The sequence below is a fragment of the Heptranchias perlo genome, chromosome 9 (assembly GCF_035084215.1).
Source record: "Heptranchias perlo isolate sHepPer1 chromosome 9, sHepPer1.hap1, whole genome shotgun sequence".
NCBI lineage: Eukaryota > Metazoa > Chordata > Chondrichthyes > Hexanchiformes > Hexanchidae > Heptranchias > Heptranchias perlo.
In genome coordinates this window covers 65,623,310-65,645,124 of record NC_090333.1, presented here as the reverse complement: position 1 = coordinate 65,645,124, position 21,815 = coordinate 65,623,310, and the positions used below count along the sequence as shown (strand labels likewise).

General features: G+C 43.2%; 1 protein-coding gene and 1 long non-coding RNA gene across 4 annotated transcripts in view; one reads left to right on the top strand and one right to left on the bottom strand.

Annotated features, from left to right (window-relative positions):
• Positions 1-3,587: 3,587 nt before the first annotated feature.
• The window catches only part of LOC137325494 (uncharacterized), a 117,522-nt gene continuing 99,294 nt past the window's right edge, over positions 3,588-21,815 (top strand). Inside the window, exons 1-3 of one of the 2 annotated variants that reach the window (XR_010963886.1) lie at positions 3,588-3,772; positions 3,872-3,965; positions 18,294-18,400. This is a non-coding gene — a long non-coding RNA (uncharacterized lncRNA). Of the gene's footprint in view, positions 3,773-3,871; positions 3,966-10,725; positions 10,857-10,955; positions 11,050-18,293; positions 18,401-21,815 lie in introns of those variants that run through there. The other variant, XR_010963885.1, reaches the window with a different exon arrangement.
• The window catches only part of LOC137325493 (regulator of G-protein signaling 8-like), a 38,164-nt gene continuing 35,066 nt past the window's right edge, over positions 18,718-21,815 (bottom strand). For both annotated transcript variants that reach the window (XM_067990652.1, XM_067990653.1), the window contains exons 5-6: positions 20,139-20,305; positions 18,718-19,524 (exon numbers count right to left, since the gene is read on the bottom strand). In XM_067990652.1, coding sequence (XP_067846753.1) covers positions 19,324-19,524; positions 20,139-20,305 — 368 coding nt within the window. In that variant the 3' untranslated portion in view covers positions 18,718-19,323. The remainder of the gene's footprint in view (positions 19,525-20,138; positions 20,306-21,815) is intronic.

Sequence of the window (21,815 nt, the reverse complement as noted above, 5' to 3'; positions counted from 1 at the left end):
TCTCCCCAACAATATGAATGGCCTCAGAACAGAAGTACTGTCAAAGCAAATTCCAGTATCTGCCAATGCAACTTTATATTATTACTTAGTGTGTGATGCAGGTCTGCTCAATGTCTTTTGCCCCCGTTCTTCCCTTTGATCAAGGTGTAAAGACTGTATCTTTTACTTCCTAACCTTGTGTTCCCTCTAACTGACCTGTCAGTAGGAGCAGCAAGTGAGGTGGACAGCTGCTGGGTTTCAGTAACTGGCACAGGGATGGAGTTGACTCGGTCTCTCCTGCTGGATCATAAGGCCCTGCAAGTGAAGTTGCTATGGCTATTGATGCCTGGGTTTGTACTTTGTGTAACTGTTCGGTAGCCATTTGAGTGGGGTGACCTCTGGGCCGCACTGTACTATGGCTGTCTCAATCTGATTCGCCACAACGTGGCTAAGACAGAGGACAGAGTATGTTGAAGCACAAGATTTCCATAGCACCAGTCCATGCATTCCTGAGAAGCTGAGCCTGATCTTGGAGCCTTGGCCAAGGATGGTCACTGCAGATGGCTCTGGAGTGGCCACACTCTGCATGGTGGTCAGTAGCTCAGTCAGGCGTTCATACATCACTGCACAGATGTGGGTTGTGGACTCCTCTGTGAATGCCTCTAAACTGTACAGGCTACATGGCACAGTTTCAAATCATCCCATGAAGCACTCATGTTGAGCTACCAAAGAACATTTGCCGGCAAGTCCATTGAGGTCCAACGAATAGGGACTTGCACTGGCCCTTTCGTCAGCAGATTGCATCACATGTAATTCCACCTGCACTTTCTCCTCCTTCCCTTGTGCCGAGTGCTCCATCAAGTGGTCCTCCTGCAACTCATCACTAGAGGCTCCCAGAGCGCAGAGATCCGTGCTCGTGTTTGCTACTGTAGGAGTGGGTGACATTAGAATTTTGTGAGTTGCTGGATCGAGGCTGTGGAGCTGGCTTCTCCTCTTGGGTATCCGGGGGAGCAGAGGAAGAAAATGCTTTGCATTGCTTGCAGTAATACCCTCCTTGAAACATGGCTAGCCCAGCCAACTGTACATGGCACGAGATTGTAATGTGTCGCACTAAAATGTGGGGTGTGCCGTCTACCTCCTAACCTAAGTAATCCCTCAGAGGGAGGAGAGAATGAATGGTTAAGTAAATAAGGAGATCAGCAATAACAAGAAACAGAAGGTACTAGTCATGAGGGAAGCTTCTGAATTCAGCCTCCCCCATCCTTCCTATTGACTCAACGCCCCATAATCTTGTTGGCCCTCTCCCAAGGAGTCATGTTTCAGGGGTTTGGTGACTCTCTTCTCCGCCTCCCTCCCCCCCCACCCCTGGCCAATGTCTGCAAGTGCTGCGTCTTCTGCAAGCAGATATGAAAGGATTGAGGTAAGTTGTAATCAGGTGCCCAGATCAACAACAACTACCTCATGGTGAGTGCATAAGCAGCTGCAAGGAACCTTGTGCTGCCATTGGACTTGCTGCTTGATATTTGACCCATTTACCGGGCAACATGAGTGGCACAGTGATATGTCAACATGGCTTTGTCAAACCGAAGACTATGAACATATCTGTGAAGTTACAAAGATTAGGAATCGGGAAAGTGGCTTGATTTCTCCCTCTGTGATGCTGTTCCAAGTTTACAGCAAAGACCAATAGCCAAGCTTGGCAAAACAACCGATTTAGATGTTTTCACACATATGCTCACTTACCTTGACTAAATTTCTTCCACACCTGTTTGTACGTTTAGGGCGCAGGTAAGGCAGCATTGATGCACTTTGTCGCCTCCATCCATACTGCTCTGGTTATACTTTTTATTGAAGTGTAGCCCTTGCTTCCAAATAGGGCCACCCTTTGCTGCAGGACCTCCACTGAATGGCACCGCTCTGTGCCCAGTCATTTTTGGGCATTCAATTAAATTTCCAACTTTAAAGGTGGGCAGTGCTTAGTTGTTAGTGCCAGACATACCATCTGCCAACTTGGCAAGCTCACAAAGTGTCATGCCCAATGCGCTAGGAGCTTTTTGAAGCAATGCAAATGAGCTGACCATGCCTTCCTGGTTGAAGTCAGCTCCTTCACGCACATATGCCTGAAAAATTCCAGCACTTGTGGTGCTACACAGAGTCTGTATTATCAACCGCATAGTGTATGTTTTCCATACTATCTGATAACTTTTACTGGTATCAAACACACTATAGTGGTCCCATACTATCTGATGGTGTCTGCTGGTATCAAACACACTGTGATATTAGTCCCATACTATCTGGTGTTTGCTGGTATCAAACACACTGTGGTATTAGTCCCATACTATCTGGTGTTTGCTGGTATTTGTGGTACGGTCATGTGCTGTAACATTTGAAATCTATTTTAATGGTCTTATTGAGTTTAATTGTAATCATATCATTTTATTAAAAAGGTTTATGTGGAGAAATAAAATTAATTCCACTGTTGATTTTAATGGCAATTTCTTGCTTTTAAAGTTCCAGTATTTTCAATTAATCCCCAGTCATTTTCAAATCTGAATTCCACCTTTTTTAACTCACTCACTACATGCTTTGCTTTGTTACACAAATGATCACACATTATAGTGCCCACCGCTTATAGCAGGTGCGGTGGTGTTAATGGAGCAGGCTCGAGGGGCCATATGGCCTACTCCTGCTCCTATTTCTTATGTTCTAACATGATTTGCCTGCTAGAAGTGGTGGACAATAAAACCAAAAAGGTAAGTAACCAACATATTATTAAAAAACCCCCAGGAAATCTCGCTTAGTAACGGCCTCTCCTACTTGTTAGCAATTGCATCCAGAATCTCATGTCGAAGGTAATCACACTTTAACGAGGTGTGAACATTCTGATTGAAACTGCTTGAAGACCTGACTTTGGTTAAAATCAGCAGAGCCTTTTAGTTCAGTAAGTACTGCCTGAAATAGTTGACGCGATTAATACGTTATAAGCGGTGTCTTTGTAATTAACGCCTATGGTAATGGGGAATGGTTAGTGCTATTTCCCGGATAGAGGCGGTTGTCCATGCCAAGTGTGGACGGTGTAATTGATGGGATCTGTATTATTTTTCTCCTGTCACACTGGTCAGATCTGATTGATTGCAGCTCCCTCCAAATGTAAAAATAACCCACATCTCCGTTAAACTGCACTACTAGTCCTTGTAAACAAACTGGCATCACTGACTGTGTCCTTATTGCACAACACTTCAACTTGAAGTGTTTCTGTGGATGGGACAACATGAGGAATGAAACCTTGTTATTTTCACCCTTTTTGCCTCGTGAGCGGAGAGTGATGGAAAGTCAGAACTACTGCACAGAAAGATAAACAGACTTGTTGTCTAGAAGATATCGGCCCAGACGCTAGACTTGCCCTCTTGCCTTCTGGTGACACCAAACAGCTGGAGACCGAGACCCCCAGCGGAAATGAGGGCCTATCTTCCAGCAGTTATTGAAAGAGGGAATGTGATGTTCTGCAAATGCAAGGGAGGGGGAAGAGAGGTTCCTGTAAACCATTTAAAAAAAAACTGATCCTGTGGTGCAAGCACAATGAAAGATTTTTTTCGGTGTAAATCTGATCAAATGCTAACCATGTTTATGTGACTTTCCTTTGTCCACTCTGTATAAATATGATGTGGAAATAGACAGAGGATGAGCACAGTGTAAATAGACAGAGGTTGAGCACAGAGATCGGTAAAGACAGAGAGTGAACCTCTAACGGAGTGAATTGCTAATAGAATGAGGGCTTCCAACTGGGAATTTGGTGAGTGTAAGAATTAGGGGGAAGGAGGTGCTAAATGATTTTAAACCAAGGAACTATAAACTAATCAACTTTTAAAACTTCAATTTAAAAAAAACATAGAATTGAAAAATAAGACTGAGCGGAGCATAAAGGGAGGCACATGAGGAATCGAAACAGTCAGAGTGACGTCACAAGACAAGGAGGATTGTCGAGGGTAAGTCAGTAAATATTTAGTTCATTGGTTAGTGTTTTTGGTGGTTATTGCTCTTAGTGGTTAGTGTCTTTAATGGTTGGTTCGTGTTTTTTCAGAGTTTGATAAACCGTAACTTGCCTTAAAGCTAAACCATCAGTTTAAATAACTGTTGCTAACATGGCAGGACAGCTGGGGCCTGTCACATGCACATCCTGTGTCATGCGGGAACTCCAGAACACTTCGTGTGTCCTGGAAAACCATATGTTCGGGAAGTGCCGCCAACTGCTCGAACTCGAGCTCAAAGTTTGAGCTTGAGTGGTGGCTGGCTTCACTACAGTGCATCCAGGAAGCTGAGAGTTTTGTGGAAAGCACGTTTCAGGAGGTAGTTACCCTGCAGCTACAGAGAGTTGTGTATATGAACTTTCAAAAGGCATTTGATAAAGTACGACATAATAGACTTACTGGCAAAATTAAAGCCCATGGGATTAAAAGGACAAGGCAGCGTGGATACAAAATTGGCTAAGGGACAGAAAGCAGGGAATAGTGGTGAAAGGTTATTTTTCAGACTGGAGGGAAGTATACAGTGGTGTTCCCCACGGTTCAGTGTTAGGACCACTGCTCTTTTTGATATATGTTAATGGCTTGGACTTGGGTATAGAGGTTATAAATTCAAAGTTTACAGATGACATAAAACTGGGAAATCTAATAAAGGACTTCTGGAGGACATCAACAGACCGATGAAATGGACAGACACATGGCAGATGAAATTTAACTGAGAAGTATGAAGTGATACACATTGGTAGGAAGAATGAGGAGTGGTAATATAAACTAAATGGTACAATTTTAAAGGGGGTGCAAACAGAGAGACTGGGAGTGCACAAACACAAATCCTTAAAGGTGGCGGAACAAGTTGGGAAGGCTATTTTTTTTCAAAAAGCATATGGGATCCTGGGCTTTATTAATAGAGGCATAAAGTACAAAAGCAAGGAAGTTCGGCTAAACCTTTATAAAACACTGGTTAGGCCTCAGCTGGAATACTGTTCAATTCTGGGCACCACACTTTAGGAAGGATGTCAAGGTCTTAGAGAGGTGCAGAAGAGATTTACTAGTATGGTACCAGGGATGAAGGACTTCAGTTATGTGGAGAGATTGGAGAAGCTGAGGTTGTTCTCCTTAGAACAGAGAAGGTTAAGGGGAGACTTGATAGAGGTGTTCAAAATCATGAACAGTTTTGATAGAGTAAATAAGGAGAAACTGTTTCCAGTGGCAGAAGGGTCGGTAACCAGAGGACACAGATTTAAGGTGATTGGCAAAAGAGCCAGTGGTGACATGAGGAAACATTATTTTGTGCACGAGCTGGAATGCACTGCCTGAAAGGGTGGTGGAAGCAGATTCAATGGTATCTTTCAAAAGGGAATTGATAAATACTTAAAGAGAAAAAATTTGCAGTGCTATTGAGGAAAGAGCAGGGGAATGGGACTAATTGGATAGGTCTTTCAAAGAGCCGGCATAGGCAGGATGGTCTCCTCCTGCACTGTACCTACTGTGATACTACGGTTGTTATGGTTATCTGGCTTAAAGAGGGGCAGGACTGGCAACTCGACGTCCCTGGATACAGGGTTTTCAGATGTGATAGAGAGGGGGATCAAAAAGGAGGGGGGTGGCAATTTTGATTAAGGAAACAATTAGTTGTGAGGAGGGATGATATTTTAGAAGGAGCATCAAATGAGGCCTTATGGGTTGAGCTAAAGAACAAAAAAAGGACAGTCACACTGCTGGGAGTGTACTACAGACCCCCAAACAGTCAGAGGGAGATAGAGGAGCAAATATGTAGGCAAATTTCTGAAGTGCAAAAACAATAGGGCAGAAATAGTGGGGGATTTCAACTACCCTAATATTAAGTGGGATACAAACAGTGTGACTGGTATAGAGGGCACAGAATTCTTAAATTGCATACAGGAGAATTTTTTTAGCCAGTATATAGCAAGCCCAACGAGAGGCGGTGGGAGAGCATTTTGGTGGTAGTGATCATAATACAGTTAGTTTTAGCATAGTTATGGAAAAGGACAAAGACAGAACAGGAGTTAAAGTTTTCAATTGGGGAAAGGCCAATTTTACTAAACTGGGAAGTGATTTAGCAGAAGTAAACAGGAAACAGCTACTTGAAGGTAAATCAGTGTCAGCAGTGGGAGACATTCAAAGGGATGATTCAAGGGGTTGAGGGTAAACATGTTCCCAAAAAGAAAAAGGGAGGGGCTGCCAAATCTAGAGCCCCCTGGATGTCGAGACGCATTCAGGGGAAGATAAGGCAGAAAAAGAAAGCCTATGATAGACATCGGGAACACAATACTACGGAAAGCTTAGAGGAGTATACAAAGTGCAGGAGTAAAGTTAAGAAGGAAATTAGGAAAGCAAAGAGAGGGCATGAAAAAATATTAGCAGGTAAAATCAAAGAAAACCCAAAGATATTTTATAAATACATTAAGAGCAAGAGGATAACTAAGGAAAGAATAGGGCCGATTCGAGACCAAAAATGTAAACTATGTGTGGAGGCAGAAGATGTGGGTATGGTTCTTAATGAATACTTTGCATCTGTCTTCACAAAGGAGAGGGATGATGCAGGGAGTGAAGTTAAGGAGGAGGAGTGTGAGATATTGGATGGGATAAACATAGTGAGAGAGGAAGTATTAAGGGGATAAATCACAAGGGCCGGATGAAATATATCCCAGGCTGTTGAAAGTAACCAGGGAGGAAATAGCGGAGGCTTTAACAATCATTTTCCAAACTTCACTGGATACAGGCGTAGTGCCGGAGGATTGGAGGACTGCTAACATTGTCCCGTTGTCTAAAAAGGGAGCAAAGGATAGACCGAATAATTACAGGCCAATCAGCCTAACCTCGGTGGTGGGCAAATTATTGGAATCAATTCTGAGGGACAGGATAAACTGTCACTTAGAAAGGCACTGATTAATCAAGAACAGTCAGCACGGATTTGCTAAGGGAAGGTCGTGTCTGACTAACTTGATTGAATTTTTCGAGGAAGTGACAAGAAGGATCGAAGTGGATAGCGCAATTAATGGATTTTAGCAAGGCTTTTGACAAGGTCCTACATGGCCGATTGATCAAAAAAGTAAAGGCCCATGGGATCCAAGGGAAAGTGGCAAATTGGATCCAAAATTGGCTCAGTGGCAGGAAGCAAAGGATCTTGGTCAATGGGTGTTTTTGTGACTGGAAGGCTGTTTCCAGTGGGGTGCCGCAGGGCTCGGTACTAGGTCCTTTGCTTTGTGTGGCATACGTTAATGATTTGGACTTAAACATAGGGGGCATGATTATGAAATTTGCGGATGATACAAAGGTAGGCCGTGTGGTTGATAGTGAGGAGGAAAGCTGTAGACTACAGGAAGATATGAATGGACTGGTCAGATGGGCAGAAAAGTGGCAAATGGAGTTCAATCCGGAGAAGTGTGAGGTAATGCATTTGGGGAGAGCAAACAAGGCAAGGGAATACACAGTAAATGGGAGGATACTAAGAGGTGTAGAGGAAGTGAGGGACCTTGGAGTGCATGTCCACAGATCCCTGAAGGTAGCAGGACAGGTAGACAAGGTGGTTAAGAAGGCATATGGAATGCTTTCCTTTATTAGCCGAGGCATAGAATATAAAAGCAGGGAGGTTATGCTGGAACTGTATAAAACATTAGTTAGGCCACAGCTTGAGTACTGCGCAAAGTTCTGGTCAGCACATTACAGGAAGGATGTAATTACACTAGAAAGGGTGCAGAGGAGATTTACGAGGATGTTGCCAGGACTGGAGAATTTTAGCTATGGTGACAGATTGGACAGGCTGGAGTTGTTTTCCTTGGAACAGAGGAGGCTGAGGGGTGATTTGATTGAGGTGTACAAAATTTATGAGGGGCCTAGATAGAGTGGATAGGAAGGACCTATTTCCCTTAGCGGAGGGGTCAATAACTAGGGGGCATAGATTTCAAGTGATTGGTAGAAGGATTAGACTGAAAATGAGGAAAAGAATTTTTCACCCAGAGGGTGGTGGGGGTCTGGAACTCATTGCCTGAGAGGGTGGTAGAGGCAGAAACCCTCAACTCATTTAAAAAAAATACCTGGAGAGCTGTGACCTGCAGGGCTATGGACCAAATGTGGGAAAGTGGGATTAGGCTGGGGGGCTCGTTTCTCAGCCGGCACGAACACTTGTGGTGCTACACAGAGTCTGTATTATCAACCGCATAGTGTATGTTTTCCATACTATCTGATAACTTTTACTGGTATCAAACACAATATAGTGGTCCCATACTATCTGATGGTATCTGCTGGTATCAAACACACTGTGATATTAGTCCCATACTATCTGGTGTTTGTTGGTATCAAACACACTGTGATATTAGTCCCATACTATCTGGTGTTTGTTGGTATCAAACACACTGTGATATTAGTCCCATACTATCTGGTGTTTGCTGGTATTTGTGGTACGGGTCATGTGCAGTAACATTTGAAATCTATTTTAATGGTCTTATTGAGTTTAATTGTAATCATATCATTTTATTAAAAAGGTTTATGTGGAGAAATAAAATTAATTCCATTGATGATTTTAATGGCAATTTCTTGCTTTTAAAGTTCCAGTATTTTCAATTAATCCCCAGTCATTTTCAAATCTGAATTCCACCTTTTTTAACTCACTCACTACATGCTTTGCTTTGTTACACAAATGATCACACATTATAGTGCCCACCGCTTATAGCAGGTGCGGTGGTGTTAATGGAGCAGGCTCGAGGGGCCGTATGGCCTACTCCTGCTCCTATTTCTTATGTTCTAACATGATTTGCCTGCTAGAAGTGGTGGACAATAAAACCAAAAAGGTAAGTAACCAACATATTAAAAAGAAAAACCCCAGGAAATCTCACTTATTAACGGCCTCTCCTACTTGTTAGCAATTGCATCCAGAATCTCATGATGAAGGTAATCACACTTTAACGAGGTGTGAACATTCTGATTGAAACTGCTTGAAGACCTGACTTTGGTTAAAATCAGCAGAGCCTTTTAGTTCAGTAAGTACTGCCTGAAGTACCCTTCGTCGTCCAGTACTTCCCCGGAGCGGAGAAACTACGCCATGTTCTCCGCAGCCTTCAACATGTCATCGACGACGACGAACACCTCGCTATGGTCATCCCCACACCTCCACTACTCGCCTTTAAACAGCCACCCAACCTCAAACAGACCATCGTTCGCAGCAAATTACCCAGCTTTCAGGAGAACAGCGTCCACGACACCTGCCACGGTAACCTCTGCAAGACATGCCAGATCATCGACACAGATACCACCATCACACGAGAGGACACCACCCACCAGGTGCATGGTTCATACTCCTGTGACTCGGCCAACGTTGTCTACCTCATACGTTGCAGGAAAGGATGCCCCAGAGCATGGTACATTGGCGAGACCATGCAGACACTGCGACAACAGATGAACGGACACCGCGCAACAATCGCCAGACAGGAGGGTTCTCTCCCAGTCAGGGAACACTTCAGCAGTCAAGGACATTCAGCCACCGACCTTCGGGGAAGCATACTCCAAGGCGGCCTTCGAGACACACCACAACGCAAAATCATCGAGCAGAAATTGATAGCCAAGTTCCGCACCCATGAGGACGGCCTCAACCGGGATCTTGGGTTCATGTCACGCTACATGTAACCCCACCAGCGAACAAATGTTATCTGTTTTTAATATAACGGGTCATTTGCTGTCTTTTCTATGTTTGTTTCTGCCTCTCTTTTTTTGGTCGTTTGTATATTCAGTGGCCTTTTAGGTAACACCTCTCTGTCTGCACACTGTGATTGCCGTGGCAACAGGCAGTTGGAAAGACTGTCTGTAATCACCAGGCATTGTTCTGTGATTTATAAATGCGAAGGATTCGAGGATTTCATTTCCACAACATTCACCTGAGGAAGGAGGAAGCCTCCGAAAGCTTGTGGATTTCAAATAAAATTGTTGGACTATAACTTGGTGTTGTAAAATTGTTTACAATTGTCAACCCCAGTCCATCACCGGCATCTCCACATTTTGGTTAAAATCAGCAGAGCCTTTTAGTTCAGTAAGTACTGCCTGAAATAGTTGACGCGATTAATACGTTATAAGCGGTGTCTTTGTAATTAACGCCTATGGTAATGGTGAATGGTTAGTGCTATTTCCCGGATAGAGGCAGTTGTCCATGCCAAGTGTGGACGGTGTAATTGATGGGATCTGTATTATTTTTCTCCTGTCACACTGGTCAGATCTGATTGATTGCAGCTCCCTCCAAATGTAAAAATAACCCACATCTCCGTTAAACTGCACTACTAGTCCTTGTAAACAAACTGGCATCACTGACTGTGTCCTTATTGCACAACACTTCAACTTGAAGTGTTTCTGTGGATGGGACAACATGAGGAATGAAACCTTGTTATTTTCACCCTTTTTGCCTCGTGAGCGGAGAGTGATGGAAAGTCAGAACTACTGCACAGAAATAAAAACAGACTTGTTGTCGAGAAGATATCGGCCCAGACGCTAGACTTGCCCTCTTGCCTTCTGGTGACACCAAACAGCTGGAGACCGAGACCCCCAGCGGAAATGAGGGCCTATCTTCCAGCAGTTATTGAAAGAGGGAATGTGATGTTCTGCAAATGCAAGGGAGGGGGAAGAGAGGTTCCTGTAAACCATTTAAAAAATACTGATCCTGTGGTGCAAACACAATGAAAGATTTTTTTCGGTGTAAATCTGATCAAATGCTAACCATGTTTATGTGACTTTCCTTTGTCCACTCTCTATAAATAGACAGAGGTTGAGCACAGAGATCGGTAAAGACAGAGAGTGAACCTCTAACGGAGTGAATTGCTAATAGAATGAGGGCTTCCAACTGGGAATTTGGTGAGTGTAAGAATTAGGGGGAAGGAGGTGCTAAATGATTTTAAACCAAGGAACTATAAACTAATCAACTTTTAAAACTTCAATTTAAAAAAAACATAGAATTGAAAAATAAGACTGAGTGGAGCATAAAGGGAGGCACAAGAGGAATCGAAATAGTCAGAGTGACGTCACAAGACAAGGAGGATTGTCGAGGGTAAGTCAGTAAATATTTAGTTCATTGGTTAGTGTTTTTGGTGGTTATTGCTCTTAGTGGTTAGTGTCTTTAATGGTTGGTTCGTGTTTTTTCAGAGTTTGATAAACCGTAACTTGCCTTAAAGCTAAACCATCAGTTTAAATAACTGTTGCTAACATGGCAGGACAGCTGGGGCCTGAACTCCAGAACACTTCGTGTGTCCTGGAAAACCATATGTTCGGGAAGTGCCGCCAGCTGCTCGAACTCGAGCTCAGAGTTTGAGCTTGAGTGGTGGCTGGCTTCACTACAGTGCATCCAGGAACCTGAGGGTTTCGTGGAAAGCACGTTTCAGGAGGTAGTTACACCGCAGCTACAGAGAGTTCAGGCGGAGAGGGAATGGGTGACCGCCAGGCAGACTAGGAGGAACAGGCAGGCAGTGCAGGAGTCCCCAGGGAGTGTGGCACTCACAAACCGGTATTCAGTGTTGACTTGGGGGAGTGCAGTCAGGAGCAAATCACGGCACCGTGGGAGACTTTACTGCACACGAAATGCAAAAGAAATACAGTTGTTATAGGGGATTTGATAGTCAGGGGATAGAGAGGCATTTCTCCAACCGCTGGCATGAGTCCCGCATGGTGTGTTGCCTCCCTGGTGCCAGGATAAAGGACATCATGGAGAGGGTGCAGAACATTTTGAGGGGGGAAGGGGAACAGCAAGAAGTCGTGGTCCATGTGGGAACCAATGACGTAGGAAGGAAAAGGGTCGAGGTCCTGCAGTCAGATTTTCAAGAGCTAGGGAGGAAGTCTTAAAAGCAGGACAATAAAGGTAGGAATCTCTGGATTACTCCCAGTGCCACGTGCTAGTGAGTATAGGAATAGTAGGGTAAGACAGGTTAATGTGTGGCTGGAGCAATGGTGCACGAGGGAGGACTTCAGATTCCTGGGGCACTGGGACCAATTCTGGGTTGGAGGGATGTGTTCAAGACAGAAGGGTTGCACCTCAACAGAGCTGGGACCAATGTCCTCATGGGGTGGTTAATCAATGCTGTGGGGGAGGGCTTAAACTAATTTGGCAGGAGGATGGGCACCAGGATGAAACATTAGAGAGGAGAAACAAGGTGCACAGAGGACTGGGAGGGACAAGTAAAGAATAGTTCAGAAATAGGAAGGATCAGACAGGGGGCAAATCCGAGGCAGTCTGGAGTGCATGTGCGTAAATGCATGCAGTGTTGTAAATAAGGTTGGTGAGCTGCAGGCTCAAGTTGCCAAATGGGACTATGATATAGTGGCGATAACTGGGACCTGGCTCAAAGAAGGGGAGGATCGGGTACTTAATATTCCTGGCTACAGGGTATTCAGGAAAGATAGGGAAGGAAAGAAGGGGCGGTGGCAGTATTGATCAAAGAACCTATTATAGCACTGGAAAGGGATGAAGTAGTTGAGGGGTCAAAGACAGAATCTATTTGGTTAGAATTAAGGAACAATAGAGGAGCTATTACATTACTGGGTGTATACTATAGGCAAATAGTGGGAAGGAGATAGAGGAGCAAATTTGTAGGCAAATTACAGAATGATGCAAGAATTATAGAGTAGTGATAATGGGGGACTTCAATTATCCCAATATAGACTGGGACAGTAACAGTGTAAAGGGCAAAGAGGGGGAGGAATTCCTGAAATGTGTTTGAGAACTTTCTGGTTCAATGTGTTTCCAGCCCAACCAGGGAGGAAACAGTACTGGATCTAGTTCTGGGGAATGAAGTGGGGCAGTGGAGAAGCATTTGGGGAAGAGTGATCATAATATCATTAGATTTAAAATAGTTATGGAAAAGGACAAGGAACAATCAAATGTGAAAATACTTAACTGGAAGAGGGCAAATTTCAGTGAGTTAAAAAGGGATCTTGCCCAGGTGGATTAAGAATCAAAACAGTAATTGAACAATGGGAGGCCTTCAAGGAGGAGTTGGTTCGGGTACAGTGTAGACACATCCCTACGAGGGGGGAAGGAAGGGGATCCAAAGCTAGAGCTCCCTGGATGACTAAAGAGATAGAGGTTAAAATGAAACAGAAAAAGGAGGCTTATGACGAATGTAAGGTTCATAATAGAGTAAAGAACCAGGCTGAATACAGAAAGTAGAGGAGATTTAAAAAAGGAAATGAGGGGCAAAGAGAATATGAGAATAGATTAGCGGCTAACATAAAAGGGAACCCAAAAGTCTATTATAAACATATAAATAGTAAAAGGATAGTCAAAGGAAGAGTGGGACTGATATAGGGTCAAAAAAGGAGATCTTCTTGTGGAGGCAGAGGGCCTGGCTGAGTTATTAAATTAATACTTTGCATCTGTCTTCACTAGAGAAGAGGATGCTGCCATTGTAGCAGTAAAGGAGGAGGTAGTAGCGATATTGGATAGGATAAAAATAGATAAAGAGGAGATACTTAAAAGATTGGCAGTACTCAAAGTAGAAAAGTCACCCAGTCCAGATGGGAAGCATCCTAGGTTACTGAGGGAAGTAAGGGTGGAAATTGCAGAGGCGCTAGCCACAAATTTCCAATCCTCCTTCGATATGGGGACAGTGCCAGGGGACTGCGGGTTGCAAATGTTACACCCCTGCTCAAAAAAGGGCACAAGGGATAAACCCAGAAATCACAGGCCAGTCAGCCTAACGCCGGTGGTGGGGAAACTTTTAGAGACAATGATCTGGGACAAAATTAATTGTCACTTGGAAAAGTATGGGCTAATACATGAAATTCAGTATGGAATTGTTAAAGGAAAATCATGTTTGACTAACTTGATTGAGTTCTTTGATGAAGTAACGGAAAGGGTTGATGAGGGTAGTGCAATTGATGTTGCGTATATGGACTTTCAAAAGGCATTTGATAAAGTACCACATGATAGACTTATCAGCAAAATTAAAGCCCATGGGATTAAAAGGACAGTGGCAGCATGGATACAAAATTGGCTAAGGGACAGAATGCAGGAAATAGTGGTGAAAGGTTATTTTTCAGACAGGATGGAAGTATTACTGGTGTTCCCAAGGGATCAATATTAGGACCACTGCTCTTTTTGATATAATGTGGAGATGCCGGTGATGGACTGGGGTTGACAAATGTAAGGAATCTTACAACACCAGGTTATAGTCCAACAGTTTTATTTGAAAATCACAAGCTTTCGGAGCCTCCGAAAGCTTGTGATTTTCAAATAAAACTGTTGGACTACAACCTGGTGTTGTAAGATTCCTTAATTTTTGATATATGTTAATGACCTGGACTTGGTTATAGAGGAGATAATTTTGAAGTTTACAGATGACACGAAACTCGGAAGTGTAGGAAACAATGTGGAGGATAGTAACAGAGGACGTAGGCGGACTGAAATGGACAGACACATGGCAGATGAAATTTAACTGAGAAGTATGAAGTGATACACATTGGTAGGAAGAATGAGGAGTGGTAATATAAACTAAATGGTACAATTTTAAAGGGGGTGCAGGAACAGAGAGACTGGGGGTGCTCAGACACAAATCCTTGAAGGTGGCAGAACAAGTTGGGAAGGCTTTTTTTTTTTATAAAAGCATATGGGATCCTGGGCTTTATTAATAGAGGCATAAAGTACAAAAGCAAGGAAGTTAGGCTAAACCTTTATAACACTGGTTAGGCCCCAGCTGAAGTATTGTGTTCAATTCTGGGCACCACACTTTAGGAAGGATGTCAAGGCCTTTGAGAAGGTGCAGAAGAGATTTACTAGAATGGTGCCAGGGATGAGGAACTTCAGTTATGTGGAGAGATTGGAGAAGCTGGGGTTGTTCTCTTTAAAACAGAGAAGGTTAAGGGGAGATTTGATAGAGGTGTTCAAAATCATGAACAGTTTTGATAGAGTAAATAAGGAGAAACTTTTTCCAGTGGCAGAAGGGTCGGTAACCAGAGGACACAGATTAAAGGTGATTGGCAAAAGAGCCAGAGGTGACATGAGGAAACATTATTTTGTGCACGAGCTGGAATGCATTGCCTGAAAGGGTGGTGGAAGCAGATTCAATGGTATCTTTCAAAAGGGAATCGGATAAATACTTAAAGAGGAAAAATTTGCAGTGCTATTGAGGAAAGAGCAGGGGAATGGGACTAATTGGATAGGTCTTTCAAAGAGCCGGCATAGGCAGGATGGTCTCCTCCTGCACTGTACCTACTGTGATACTACGGTTGTTATGGTTATCTGGCTTAAAGAGGGGCAGGACTGGCAACTCAACGTCCCTGGATACAGGGTTTTCAAATGCAATAGAGAGGGGGATTAAAAAGGAGGGGGGTGGCAATTTTGATTAAGGAAACAATTACAGTTGTGAGGAGGGATGATATTTTAGAAGGAGCATCAAATGAGGCCTTATGGGTTGAGCTGAGGAACAAAAAAGGGGCAGTCACACTGCTGGGAGTGTACTACAGACCCCCAAACAGTCAGAGGGAGATAGAGGAGCAAATATGTAGGCAGATTTCTGAAGTGCAAATACAATAGGGCAGTAATAGTAGAGGATTTCAACTACCCTAATATTAACTGGGATACAAACAGTGTGACTGGTATAGAGGGCACAGAATTCTTAAATTGCATACAGGAGAATTTTTTTCGCCAGTATGTAGCAAGCCTAACGAGCAGGGGTGGTGTGGGGGGCAGTTCTGGATTTAGTTCTAGGAAATGAAGAGGGGCAGGTCGAAGAAGTAGCAGTGGGAGAGCATTTTGGTGTAGTGATCATAATACAGTTAGTTTTAGCATTGTTATGGAAAAGGACAAAGACGGAACAAGAGTTAAAGTTTTCAATTGGGGAAAGGCCAATTTTACTAAACTGGGAAGTGATTTAGCAGAAGTAAACTGGAAACAGCTACTTGAAGGTATATCAGTGTCAGAGCAGTGGGAGACATTCAAAGGGATGATTCAAGGGGTTGAGGGTAAACATGTTCCCAAAAAGAAAAAGGGACGGGCTGCCAAATCTAGAGCCCCCTGGATGTCAAGAAGCATTCAGGGGAAGATAAGGCAGAAAAGAAAGCCTATGATAGACACCGGGAACACAATACTACAGAAAGCTTAGAGAAGTATACAAAGTGCGGGAGTGAAGTTAAGAAGGAAATTAGGAACGCAAAGAGAGGGCGTGAAAAAATATTAGCAGGTAAAATCAAAGAAAACCCAAAGATGTTTTATAAATACATTAAGAGGATAACTAAGGAAATAGTAGGGCCTATTAGAGACCAAAAATGTAAACTATGTGTGGAGGTGGAAGATGTGGGTATGGTTCTAAATGAATACTTTGCATCTGTCTTCACAAAAGAGAGGGATGATGCAGAGATTGAAGTTAAGGAGGAGGAGTGTGAAATATTGGATGGGATAAACATAGTGAGAGAAGAAGTAGCAAGGGGATTAGCATCTTTGAAAGTGGATAAATCACCAGGGCCGGATGAAATGTATCCTAGGCTGTTAAAAGAAAGCAGGGAGGAAATAGTGGAGGCTTTAACAATCATTTTCCAAACTTCACTGGATACAGGCATAGTGCCGGAGGATTGGAGGACTGCTAACATTGTCCCGTTGTCTAAAAAGGGAGTGAAGGATAGACCGAGTAATTACAGGCCAGTCAGCCTAACCTCGGAGGTGGGCAAATTATTGGAATCAATTCTGAGGGACAGGATAAACTGTCACTTAGAAAGACATGGACTAATCAAGGACAGTCAGCACGGATTTGTTAAGGGGTGGTCATATCTGACTAACCTGACTAACCTTCGATTAGGTGACAAGGAGGATCGATGAGGGTAACACAATTGATGTAGTCTACATGGATTTTAGAAAGGCTTTTGACTAGGTCCCACATGGCAGATTGATCAAAAAAGTAAAGGCCATGGGATCCAAGGGAATGTGGCAAATTGGATCCAAAATGGGCTCAGTGGCAGGAAGCAAAGGGTAATGGTCGACAGGTGTTTTTGTGACTGGAAGGCTGTTTCCAGTGGGGTGCCGCAGGGCTCGGTACTAGGTCCTTTTCTTTTTGTCGTATACGTTAACGGTTTGGACTTAAACATAGGGGGCATGATTAAGAAATTTGCTGATGACACAAAGATAGGCCGTGTGGTTGATAGTGAGGAGGAAAGCTGTAGACTGCAGGAAAATATCAATGGACTGGTCAGATGTGCAGAAAAGTGGCAAATGGAGTTCAATCCGGAGAAGTGTGAGGTAATGCATTTGGGGAGAGCAAACAAGGCAAGGGAATACACAGTAAATGGGAGGATACTAAGAGGTGTAGAGGAAGTGAGGGACCTTGGAGTGCATGTCCACAGATCCCTGAAAGTAGCAGGACAGTTAGATAAGGTGGTTAAGAAGGCATATGGAATGCCTTCCTTTATTAGCCGAGGCATAGAATATAAAAGCAGGGATGTTACACTGGAACTGTATAAAACATTAGTTAGGCCATAGCTTGAGTACTGCGCACAGTTCTGGTCACCATATTACAGGAAGGATGTAATTTCATTCGAGAGGGTGCAGACGAGATTTACGAGGATGTTGCCAGGACTGGAGAATTTTAGCTATGACAACAGATTGGATAGGCTGGGGTTGTTTTCCTTGGAACAGAGGAGGCTGAGGGGTGATTTGATTGAGGTGTACAAAATTATGAGGGGCCTAGATAGAGTGGATAGGAATTACCTATTTCCCTTAGCGGAGGGGTCAATAACCAGGGGGCATAGAAATAAAGTGATTGGTAGAAGGATTAGAGCAGAAATGAGGAAACACTTTTTCACCCAGAGGGTGATGGGGGGTCTGGAACTCACTGCCTGAGAGGGTGGTAGATGCAGAAACCTTCAACTCATTTAAAAAAAATACCTGGATGTGCACCTGAAGAGCTGTGACCTGCAGGGCTACGGACCAAATGCGGGAAAGTGGGATTAAGCTGGGTGGCTCGTTTCTCAGCCGGCGCGGACACGATGGGCTGAATGGCCTCCTTCTGTGCTGTAAATTTTCTATGATTCCATGGTACAGCCTGGTGGGAAGGGGCACTATGGGGTGGTACTAAATGATAGAGACCAGCAGGGTGCCAGGTTCAATCCTTGGTCTATGCTTGGGTAGCTGATCATAGCCAGGGCAGCAGAATGGGGCACTGCAAATGGTCTTGGCACCCCTGGGCTAGCAATGGTTCCCAAACTAGATTCCTCCCAGTGACTCCTACTATAAAGTGTGGGCATGTGGATGTCGGATGACGAAAGACCAGGCTTGGCTATGGGATCCCTGGTAATTAAATAAATGTTGTCCAGCTTTACAGATACAAAGAATGGACTAGGGGTTGGCAAAGCACCTGAGGGACAATACTCCTGTACGGGTCAAAACCTTCAGCACAGGAGGGGGAGAAAAGAAGCAAATGGTAAGAAAAATAGATCTCATGTTCACTGGAATTTAATATAAAGGAATTGAGTAAAAGCTTCTACTTTGAAATATTTCTATACTGTTAAGACCACTGATTATTGATTTAGAGCAGAATATAATCAATCAAATAATGAGTGTACTATATCCCATGGATTTGGACATCAAGTGTATTAAAGTGCAGTTAAATACGCTGTTAAATCCTATTGCAACAGATTGACCTTTATCTCAATCATTTTTTTCCTGTTCAAAGTTTTATACTGAAATGATAAAGCCACACATGTCCCAGATACAAAGTTGTCCCAGTAAAGACAATGATTTGTTTTGACGAACACATTTTATTCAATGTCTCATTTAATAAATACACTCGGACTGAAGGGGGCGGGGATGATAAATATACAAATAGAAATGCAATAAAATTGTATGTCTTTTTCACTTGCACAGTGTTCAGCCAACAAATGCACATTGTATCACAAACACCAATGTCTTAATTTAATTTTTTTTTAAAACTTTGAACACTTAAATACATGTGCACTTAAACGTTGTATATTTGATCTTCGAGCGCCTTTACAGTTCAAAGATTTACGGGTAGGAATAGGTGTTTCGACAAGCCTTGGATGGTTAAAAAACAGAACTATTATCCTAAATATTTTTAAATAACTTGAAGGCAAAAGTAAGTTGGGGCACAGGAGACTGGCACTGGGATAAGTCCATTTGGGCAAAGATTTGCTGTCAAAAGAAACTGCATTCCATGTAATGGTTGGAAACCAAGAGCAAGGGAGCACCAAGAGGAAAGTTTTCCATCTATCCCATCTTCACTGCAACAATAATTTACACCAGCAGAGTAAAATTCATGACTTGAATGGCGCAGACAATGGAATAGGACAGAACTCCGCGTGTACAATTTGCTTTGTGCAGCCTTTCTTAGCTGAACCTCCTTTGCGTTTGGCTGTTGCTCTGGGTTTGGTTTAGCACATCCAAGTAAACCTTTGACCTCAGGAACCTGGGATAAGAGTCCCTTTCCATTAGGCTGTAGATTCTTTTTTGTGCATCGTCAAAGCAGGAGTGGCTTGGCTCCAGCAGGTTCTTCCTGGTGAGCTCTCGTGTTTGAAAATCAATGTTTATCTGAGGAAGAGAATCGACCCGAGGTTATGCTGGTTGCTGTGGACGTGTGCTGACATTGGGGAAAAGAACAGTTGAGGGAGATATGTTTTTGCCCAATGATGGGCTTAGTCCTCACTGTCCAATTTTGGGGGTTGGGGAGAGAGAAGAGCCATATACATTGGCTGCATTTGGGACGTCCTGAGGTCATGAAAGGCACTATATAAATACAGGCCTTTCTTTTCTTTCAATACGGTTTTTATCACCGTGAGATTGCATCTAAGTGGTGTGATGATGCATTCAATTTATGTCATCATCATTATGCGCTGGTAAACAAGCTACTTTTTTTGTGAAGATACTGCCCCTTTTAATGCTCAAGCAAATAGATTTTTAATTAGCTAATTCTGGCAAATGATCATATAACTTTTTATAATAACTGCTTCAGGGTTATGCATTTTTGCGCTAGGCCTGTTTTGGGGAATTGTAATTCTAAATGGGAACTGGTTCAGTACACTGAAATTCGACACAGGGACCAGAGATCTTTAGGTCAGGTGTAACCTCATCTGCAGTTGGAAGTAAGAAATTAAACACTTTACGTCACTGCAGTCTGGTGTTTTATTTTACAATCAAATACTTGCCTCTCTTGGAGCTTGAACATCTATAAATTCTGAGTAAATCTTCTTTGCTTTCGAAGTCAGTTTTGCAGGTGACTTGGTTTTCTTGTAGTCCTCACAGGCCAGCCAGAACTCGATGTTCTCCTCACTATACTCTGAGCGGAGGAATGCTCTGAAGGCAGCCAGACCATCTGGAAAGGGGAAGGGATGCCAAGACAGCTTAACGTTTTATTTTTCTATTTGTTGTTGCTGTTGCTGGGATCAATATTATCTAAAAGGTTTCACAAAAAAATCCTCCCATAACAAACTGTAAATATAATTTCTGTGTGCAGTAACATTTTAAAGGGGCAACTTCATTAGGAATTTCCAGCTTGCATGCCCAATACCTGCAGAAGCACATGGAAATAGTGATAGCTGTATGACGCCACCATTATTTTGGCAAAAGGAATGTTTTTGTGACCTGTTTTTGCAGGTGTGACAAGGGCTACCAAAACCTTTTTCCAAATCTTAATTGAGTCAAATTGTGAGTGGTTGGAGTTTTGGTCCAATCACCATGTCTGATTTGCAATCAGCTTGCCCTCTTTTTAAAATTAAAAAAATGACCTTGTGCACGGCCATGTACAAAAAACAAATTTTGCCAGTCCGTGCATGTAAATTCAGCACATTTCTGACACCGATTTGTTAGTTTTGCCAAAAAAAAAATCTGCCTTGATCTTCGGAAAGTTTCAGCAGTTGTAATAGCATGGTGATGTCTGACATTTAAAATCCTATGTTCCATTTATGTTATGTTGCATGGCTGATGATTTAGTGGGGGTCATAAGAAATTAAGAAATAGGAGCAGGAGTAGGCCATACAGCCCCTCGAGCCTGCTCCGCCATTCAATCAGTTCATGGCTGATCTTTGACCTCAACTCTACTTTCCCGCCCACTCCCCATATTCCTCGATTCCCCTAGAGTCCAAAAATCTATCCATCTTAGTCTTGAATATATTCAATGACTCAACATCCACCGACCGCTGGGCTTAAGAATTCCAAAGATTCACAACTCTGTGTGAAGAAATTCCTCCTCATCTCAGTCTTGAATGGCCGACCCCTCATCCTGAGACTATGCCCCCTAGTTCTAGACTCTTTAGCCGGGGAAACAATCTCTCAGCATCTACCCTGTCAAGCCCCCTCATAATCTTATGTTTCAATGAGATCATCTCTCATTCTTCTAAATTCCAGAGAGAATAGGCCCATTCTATTCAACCTCTCTTCATAGGACAACCCTCTCATCCCAGGAACTAATCTAGTGAACCTTGCATCTGACACACTCAGGGTTTACTAAGTGTCCAATCGCACCCTTCTATCCACTGGAAGCTCTCCCTACATTTTAGGCTTTAAATTTCAGCTAATCTATAATGCAAGCAGACCAAATCCAAAGCTTCAATTAAACAGAACTTACACCTACAATGATATTGTTTAGATTTGAATAACTCCTCTTTTGAGATTGTTTTTAATGAATCATGTTGTGTAATAGACAATGGCCTAGAAATTCCAGAGATAAAACTCACTGCGCCTAAATGGTGAGGCCCAAGGCACACCAGATATTGGGCCTGGGCCTCACTAACTCCTTACTGGTCACCAGTTCAATGGTAGGGAGGATCAGGTCGGGAAGGTAGCGGTGGCTGGGGGTTGGGGGAGGTCATAGCGCCGATCGGAGT